Here is a 9,235-nt window from a genome sequence, read left to right as displayed (position 1 = left end):
TTTTTATTTTTAGGAATTTACAAGCTCAGGTTCAGCAAACTCAGAAACGAGCAAAGTTAGTGGTAGTTTGGAAACAAAATACAAATGGGTGGAATATGGATTGATGTTCACAGAAAAGTGGAACACCGACAACACACTAGGCACGGAGATTACTCTTGAAGATCAGGTAATTTTTGGCTCAAAAGATGCAATTTACAAATTAACTTATGACAATCCCTAATTATAAATCCAACCAGTGAATTTCTTTTCTGTTCAGCTTGCACGTGGCCTGAAGCTGACCTTTGACTCCTCCTTCTCTCCTAACACTGGGTAAGAAGTGAGTAAGCTTAAGTGACAAAAAAAGGCATTTTTTATTTTAGTTTTGCAGAATACTGTCTTGCTTCTTCACTTGTTCTGTCCTAAGATATCAAGACAGTGAATAATCAGCCTGTGCATGATGAAATCATGTACATCTGATTTAAATCTTAGTATTAACAATTCCTTTTTAATCCTAAGATATAGCAAGCAAACTTTTAAATACAGTAACTAGAAAGTTATAGTCAGAATTAGGGTGGGAAGAAAAGGTTTTGTTTGCACCCCTGTTGCTTTTTTCTGGCCATGTCAGAGGATGAGCTACTGTCTGAATAAAAGCGCTAAACAAGTCAGCTGTAATGCAAAGCTTAACAAGCTCCGGGAGCCAGTTGGCCAAGGCTTTAATAGGTCAACACAGTAATTGGGCTCTTCTCCGGAGTGGAATTTATCATCTGAATTCTTGCTGGCCACAGCACGCCTTGGTGGTGGAGTATTTCTGACGCGGCGATTGGATGCCACGTTTTATGTGGGCCAGAGGGATTAAGCAGCAGCTGTAGGTCTAGATGTTGGTTTATTTTTTTTTCCCTGATTATCTTTTTGCAAGCAGTGCTGCCAGTGAGTCAAAATATTCCGCACATTAACTTGCCAGAACAGCACGCTGCACTGCAGGCTACTGGGTTATAGTCTCAGTGGAGGTTTCACCCAGTCTTTTAGATTGTGTCCTGCATTGTAAACTGCTTCCAGTCCATTCCCAATTCTACATTAATTAAATATTTTTGTATTTGTTAACCAGAATAATCCCTAGTGTTTTTTGATGATTATTTCTTAGCTGGTAGGATTCTTAAAAAAATAAGAAAGAAAAAACCTGTACGAGAATGACAATTTACAGCTCTGTAGCTATTTCTTAGTCACTTCACAGACACTGTACTATCATCTGAATTATAACAATTGCCTTGTGGGAGGACTATTGTAATTGGAATAAATGGAGTGAGATTCAATCCTAGTGTGACCTGGTTTAGTTTGGCAGAGATGCATCATGTCTGAATATGAGACACCTTCTTCCCCTTCCTTACTACTTACTGGCTGTCATGAATCTTTCAACAGGGAAAGTCATTTTTAGGAGTGCCCCGTGTTAGCGTGGCTCTGTCCCTGTTGAAATTGGTGGGAGAGGTACTGCTGACTTTTACAGAAGTTGCAGATGAGCTAATGCTGAGTGCTTTTGGCACTCCTGCTCTTTATTTCTGATTTTGCAAAACACAAGAAATTCTTGAGTCCGAAACAATAATAATAAAAAAGAGAGCAATCTCTATGTGGGTCTGATACCTCATTGAAACAGTTCTTGGAGACTTTTTGCTAGCTGAAGTGAAAGGTTGATTTGAAATTTCAAAGTAGCCTGACTTTTCCAGAAAGATTTCAGTAAAAGATTTGGTCAAAGACAGAAGACACTTGTAAGGTAAAAAGAGAAGAAAAAAATCTTAAATAAGAGTAGCTGAATATATTAGACGTAACTCTCTTGCCTTGTGAGGGTCTGCACCCTTGATGTAAACTGACCTAAAGGCACATGAGGAAACACTGTTCTGGCCAATAGCATAAAAAGAGACAAGTGACTCAGGAAAGTTTATTTCTGCATTAACCTGGCAGTCTTTTTAATGGCTGTAACCATTAAACTTCATAAAGCATCCTAAGCAGAAAATAGGGTGTCAGAGCCACTGAAACAGCCTACATCCTTAGCAGCAGGGACTTTCATTCAGGAAGCTGGAGACAAAGTAGTGATTTCTTGACGTCTATCACAGTAAATGAAATTACTTGGTTCACTAGGATTGTCTAAAAATTGTTTGTTTGGGACAGGCCAACTACTATTGACTTTCTGTGGCCAACCTGTAAACTGCTACGGTTTGCATTCCTTGCCTGCATCTACCAAACTTCCAAAAACATCAGATTAGTTGGAGATGAGGATTTGTTTTTGTCACCTTCTGTCTGGCTTATTGGGCTGCTGCTTTTCAGAACACAGCCCAGAAGTGCTTAGTGGGGCACCACACTGCATTTTATTGCTTGATTGCAATTAATTCACTGTAGCTGAATTAGGGTTTTGCAAATGTGAAAGGTAAGAAGGTGACATACCATGTGGCTCTCCAGGTATGTATACTTTGTCTTCAAGAACTATTACACTGAGTTTAAGTAACTGATTTGATCGAATTGCTACCTACGAGTGTGCCTTTTCAAAGATACGAGATTCTTTCTTTTCTCCTTAGGAAAAAGAGTGCTAAAGTTAAGACAGGGTACAAAAGGGAACACATCAACATTGGCTGCGACATGGATTTTGATATTGCTGGTCCTTCAATACGTGGAGCCCTGGTGGTTGGCTACGAGGGGTGGCTGGCAGGTTACCAAATGACTTTTGAGACAACAAAGTCTAGAGTAACCCAGAGCAACTTTGCTGTTGGCTATAAGACCGACGAATTCCAGCTTCATACTAATGTGTAAGTATTGGCAGACGGGCATTAAAAAGGAGTTTGAAAGGATTTTGCTGCTTACTAGAACAATGAAAGGGATGGAGTTTCAGCAATGGCAAAAAAGGGAATTGTGGATTTGAAATTACTTCTTCATTTAAGATGGCAAGCTGCATTTTTTTAGCTGCATTAACTTTTCTTTGAATTATGTGGGTGAGGGAGTGCATGAAGGAAGGAACTGGAGCTCACTGACCACCCAAGCATCCAGTGTCTATCTTTCTAACAGATAAGGATCATTAGAATCTATTAGTGGAATAATAAAACAAGTGGGTTATAAAAATATTCTTTGTGAAAGTTGAAATAAAAGCAATGCCTTCCTTTTGCACGTGTCAAAATCAAACAAAATGGTGGTTTCATCTGTAGATGAAAGAGTTAATCAGAGGATGAACAAGAACAGGCAAAAGGGAATGAATGGAAGAGATATGGACTGGGTTTGTTTTAGTACTGGAAAGGATAGAGTGTAAAAGTTTGTTTTAGTATTATAACTCCTAATAATCTATTTACACAAGCATTTGTCCTTTCTGAATGCATGAACAGTGGGAAACCAGGACCAAATTCCATGAAAACCTTAATTCCTCTGTTCCTCTTAAAAGAGCAATTTATGCCTTTGGGGAAGACAGTTTTTTGAGATTAGGCAATCCCTAATCCATTCCCCCAGACCCCCTTTCCCATTCCCTTGGGTAATTGGATATTTTGCATGTAGGAGAGCTATTGCAGGCTGTTCCCATTTGGGGGCTGAACAACTGTTCTGCCTTCCTGGAGCTGCTGCTTCAAAGGCTTTCTGTTCTGTTTCATGCTGTTTTGCAGAGATCTGGTTTAGGAAGCTCGCACTCCCTTATAGAACAATTGAACCTTCACAGCCCAGACAGTATGTTTGAAGGATTGCCAAAGCACAAAAATGTGGGCAGGAAACTTTCATCAAAACAATATGCGGGGTCCCCTTCCAGTCAGGAGTTAGGAGTTATTCCTTCAACTACACCAATGACTTTCAACTTTGGTGTACTGTAGCAGTTCAAAACACTGTATTATTGGCTTTTGCTATAAAGTGCTGTAATTATTATTACTCTTAATTAAAGCAACAGCAGAAAATAACTTTATAACAGCAGCAGGGCCACAGATCTTTCTGTACTGTTTCTTGGATTCCTGAGGGTCTGTTTCTTAGGTTGCGGTTACTGTACGTAGAAGATAAATCATCTTCAGGAGGATGCCTAGTTTGTTTATTTAATATTCATACTCTACCAACTGACAGGCAAAACCATAAATGTGTGATACGAATAGAAATCTTATTTATTGATATTAATAGATTAGTTAGGTATTTGACATGTTTCAGCTTTGAAATATGTCAGAGTTTTTATATAATCCCAGAAAGAGTTGTGTGTGGAACCCCCATCACTAGCCTGCTCGAGTGTTATATCTAGACAGTTCAGTGTTTCACAGGGATGCTGTGGCAGAGCTGATAATTTAACTAGGTGGGGCTTAAAGCATCATCTTTTGTTCCTGGCATTACGCAGACCAGCTGGGGACTTTAGCAAGTTACTTTCCTTATTGGTGCCTTAATATGTTCATTTTCGTAGGGGGATAATGTTTTTTTATCTACGTCTGAAAAGTGCTATTATTACTATTAGAATTAAAAGGAGGTTTGACTTTTTTATTATTATTATTTTTTTAATAATAAATAGTAACTAATGGGAGGTAGGGCTGGATAATTTCTAGTTTTAAATATGACTTTCCTCGTTTTTTAAGCATAGCTCAGACCGCCCCCCCCTAATGTTGCAGGTCAAGACAAAGCTGTGTGGGAACCTTGCACAAAATCTGCCTGTATAACCATCTCTCCTCAGTCCTTTTTAATCCCTCCTTTTCTTGAGAGCCAAGCACATGCAGTTTTATGTGAGCTTCAGTCTTATCTGAAGTAAGTACTGTAGTGTTTTTCGGGAAGAATTGCTCTAACAATTTAAAACGCTGCTGCTATTTCTTGAACTTTTAAATAGGCATATCACTACTGTTTGTGCGACTGTTATGAACTAAGGAACATCAGGCCAAAGGGGTAAAAGTGGAGAGATTCTAAATCTGCCCCTATTTTGAAGGTTTGGAATACTCTAATAATTGGAACCAGATTATTTCAAAGTTTAGAAATGATCATAAGTATTTTATTTGCAGAGGTCTTCCTGTGGTTTAAAGCCTGTTTTGTGCAATATGTTTGTATCCTCTTCTAAGAAAATGAGCGAAAATGGAAATTCAGATGCTCACTGGTTTACAAGGAGCGCAAGGCTCTTAGAAGTCTTTTGCTCTTGTTTTTATCATCTGCACGCTCTAACGTTTTGCATTTTATTTACCACATTTTATTCTGTGTGTGACATTGGTGTCAGTAGTAATTTGAAGTTGTGCTACTCGGTAGCAGTGGTAGAAGGCTGTCATCATTCAGCTGTTGGCCAGTGCTCTCTGCAAAGTAAAATTAGTTTCATTTCAGTTTCTAGGAGAGAGATATCTATAGTACAGATGTACCATAAGGACTATTGCAAATGGTATTCATTTGCAAAAGCCGATAGACTTGGACATTAAATGGGCATCTTCACTTCTGATACAGTTCATCTGTGTCTGGTAAAAGCGTGCTGACGAGGCAGTGTTAGGATGACTGCTCAGGCTCGGTGATTGGGGTGCAGCCCTTTCAGGGCACTAGGGAGACGTATGCCTGGGAAAATAATTATTTCAGAGATATGCAGAGAAGAATAAATCTCTTTACTACAAAGACTCCCATCTAGAGAGAAGGGAAAATTGGAAGCTGTCATCATTAGTCTATTTTTGATAGTTTGTCATGGCTTTTTTTCAGTTTCATAAGTTGTTTGTTGAAATACAGTAACCACCAATGAATTTAAGCATTTAAAAATGACTTCATAACCAATCTGGCCTAATGTCTCTATCTTAGTTGTTGCAGGGATATTAAATGAGGTGTAAGTGAATGTTCTGCAAATATAGATCTTACTGGGGAAATAAAGATGATTGTTTTGGAGTGCAGTTTAAAACTAGACTAATGCATTCCTTCCAGGAATGATGGAACGGAATTTGGAGGCTCCATTTACCAGAAGGTGAATGATAAGCTGGAAACTGCCGTGAATCTTGCTTGGACAGCCGGAAATAGCAATACTCGCTTTGGAATAGCAGCCAAGTATCAGATTGACCCAGATGCCTCTTTTTCTGTGAGTGCTATGCATGTACATTTATAAGCATTTGAAAATAGGGTCTTGTAACAGAAATGTGAAGCAACCTTTACATCAGTAAAGTACGGTTTTGATGCAGTTCTGTGGTGTATCGTTGGCACACGTATCTCTTTGTCTTGTTTTTGGCAGCACGAGAGCACAACTATTGGATTTTCCTTAAAAGGGACACAGAATGTTTTATAGTATCATTGGGCACTGTTTTGAGATTTTAATTTTGAAGCAAAATTAACTCTAGATTTTTGTTTTTTTGTGTTTTAAAAGATGACATCCTTTACCTGCTTAAAAGGTGTTATTTAATTTTCAAGTAGGAAGGACTTTGAAGAAAGATACCACATTATTTACATACGGTATTTTTTTTTCCCTTTAAGGCTAAAGTGAACAACTCCAGTCTGATTGGATTAGGATACACTCAGACTTTAAAGCCAGGTAAGTCTATGCAGAAGAAATTCAGACATCAGTAAGTGACATTTTAGTCTGGAAGTATCAAAGAGGTTTTTTTGTGACAAAATGTGAATCGTTTTGTAACATTGCTGTTCCGCTTGGCAACCCAATGATGAACTTTCCAGGGACTGCTCAGTTAATTTTGGATGACTGTTGCAAGCAGGATTATTAGAGACCACCATCCACCTGAACTCTTTTATGTTGATACAAAGTATATCTACAATTAGGTGTTTCACAGATAAGTAAATGCATTTTTAGGACTTTCAGAGGCTTCCTATTACTGAGTTTATTTTGCTTGAAAATGTGACTTTCTCAAGGTCCCCTGGTCCAGGAAGAGGACAATTGTACTGCTGTAAAATGGGGTTTAATGTAGTCTAATAAATCTACTGCCAGAATACCAAGCAGATTGACATGAGATATCACAGTAGACAGGGCTTGGGCCTTTTTGTACCTAGATTTTAAAGTGGTTTAGAAAGGTGGATATGTTTCAAGGTCCCAATTTTTCATAATACTCGACTCTAAAATTAGATTAATCAGTAGACCAGCAGCAGTGAACTGACTCGGAGATTTAATTACTTGGAGTGATAAAAAGCAGAATCTATCACTGTGGTTTATTGTAACTTTCATAATTCAGGAAGATTTCATATCTGCAAATTGTTTTAAAATGCCCAGTCCCTACAAGGCTAGCTGCCAAATTACATTAACCTAGCTACCCAATAAATTAAAGCAGCAACACAGACACTGCACTTACTGAACACGAAGCTCATTCCAAGTTTTAACAGTTGTCTTTTCTTTCACTTTTCTCTATTTTGCAGGTATCAAACTGACATTGTCAGCTTTGTTGGATGGCAAGAATGTCAACGCAGGTGGTCACAAACTTGGTCTAGGATTGGAATTTGAAGCATAAGGAGTGATTCTACAACCGCTAATTTGAAAATACAGCATAGCTACCTTCAGAATATAGTGTACCTTTCAATGTTTTATGTCTGGGATGCAAGTATTGCTAAGTATCAGTCCTGCTAGTCCTGGTTAAAGACAGCTAAGCTTTAAAAATTATGTTGTTAAAGAAATGGAGACAAAAGCATAAAAAAAAATTCTGATTCCAACCTTTTTTTCCTTAATGTTATTGCCCATCACATCTGTCAGCTGCCATGATAGGAAGTAGGAAGGTATTGATTACCTTTACTAAGGTATTGACTGCACAAGGAATATGTTAATGTGGTATAAAAACTGAGACGTTAAGAATCGCAGACCACTATATCATACTGTTAATTCCATAAGCAAAATGTTCTGACATTTAAGGTTTCCGTTCACAATGGAATGTGCAAACTTGTCTGAAAAAGGGATTTTTTTTTTTTTTTTTTTTAATTTTTAGATAGGCATTTCATGAATGGTTTGTCTTTTTTGGTTATCTTACACCTACAGCTGTCTCCAGAATGCTTTAGGTTGTCCACCTTGTGTAAGTCCGTTGCGGAGGAGGTTTGATGTGACTCAGCCAATACTACCTGTCCTGTGTTGTGGTTCCTTTCCCGTGCACTGACTGGAAAGCTTGTAAGACAGGGCCATAATCAGGGAAGAGTCTTTGTAACTGCAATCACATAATTGCATTACTAAATTTAAAATGGACTTTTGTTTTATTACCACTTTTTTTTAGCAACTAAATGGGTACATTTTTAGAGAGTCTTCCATTTTGTGTGGAACTAGACCCCAAAATGCTGTACTTGACACTACTAAAAATGGATAAAAAACCCAAACCCAACTTGAATAAAATATTGAAATGTCACCTTTTACTTTGTCTTTATATTAATTGTGAAAACAATTTAATACTAATTCTTGGCTCCAGAAGCAGACTGGCAACATCTTATTGCATATTTTGTACCACACAAACAAAATATCCTTAGTAGATTTAAGTTCCAGACATAGCCATGTTTTTAGTGCTCGTTAAGCTCTGGCAACTGCACATATGCATGCGTTTAGCTCGTGGAGAAAACAAGATAAGGTGACTTGTTTATCTTTCTTTCATTGCAGAATTCACTAAGTTAAATTACCTTTCTAGAAACAAATAAGTGCGAGCAATGAACAGTTATCAGTTGGGATAAACTTCAGTGGCTTTTCATTAAAACTTTGTATTTTTTCATATGTAAGGAATCGTTGTGGGTGGTGTGCAGATGGCAAGAGGCTGTGGTACAGGAGGATGTGCCTGATGAGGCAATGGCGTTACAACATTGTGAGACTGTAGATCTGCCTCAGCAACAGCCTGCAAATTGTGCAATGTCTTCCCTCTTACCACAGGCTATTCTTGAGTATTTCCTAGTATGTCTTATCTCAAATATTTAACTTAACACTCGTGGGGGAAGTAGTCCTCTTCGAGATTTCACCAGTCCAAACAAATCACATGCAACCAGCTCACAGTGACTTGGCAGATGCTCAGAATTAATTTATGTTGCTGTATGCTGTGCATGGCTTGTGTTCCGTGTCCCCATAAGCGTTTGGGCTCCTTGTTCTTTGTTTTTGCATGCTTCAGGCATCTGTGGTTTGGAATTTGTTCTCCCATGATCAACTTCAAGGCTTCTCTCGGGGCTTGTATCACCTCACTTGGGCTGAGAACAGGAAAGCATTTTTCCATAAATTTATCAAATTCTGCAAAAAGCGTTCGTGAGCGGTACAGCGCAAAGCCCAGTCACACATGCGGACACTGATGAACACCATCCCAGGGCTGTGGCTTTATGCGGTGGGCCCAACCCCTAACGTCAACCTCTGCCTGAGGGAAGGAGAAGG

At 38.5% G+C, this 9,235-nt stretch overlaps 1 protein-coding gene across 1 annotated transcript; it reads left to right on the top strand.

The window, feature by feature from the left end:
- Window positions 1–19: 19 nt before the first annotated feature.
- On the top strand, window positions 20–7,789 carry VDAC1 (voltage-dependent anion channel 1; the record flags this gene model as incomplete). The annotated part of the gene is made up of 6 exons (XM_009582241.1): window positions 20–166; window positions 257–309; window positions 2,544–2,771; window positions 5,845–5,995; window positions 6,385–6,442; window positions 7,273–7,789. Coding segments are annotated over 6 exons (729 nt in total), but the record flags the coding sequence as incomplete, so codon positions are not given.
- Window positions 7,790–9,235: the final 1,446 nt, after the last annotated feature.

Source organism: Fulmarus glacialis, unplaced genomic scaffold (assembly GCF_000690835.1).
Source record: "Fulmarus glacialis isolate BGI_N327 unplaced genomic scaffold, ASM69083v1 Scaffold50447, whole genome shotgun sequence".
Lineage (NCBI taxonomy): Eukaryota > Metazoa > Chordata > Aves > Procellariiformes > Procellariidae > Fulmarus > Fulmarus glacialis.
Note: the sequence above shows the minus strand (reverse complement) of the source record. Positions and strands in the feature narration are given on the sequence as shown.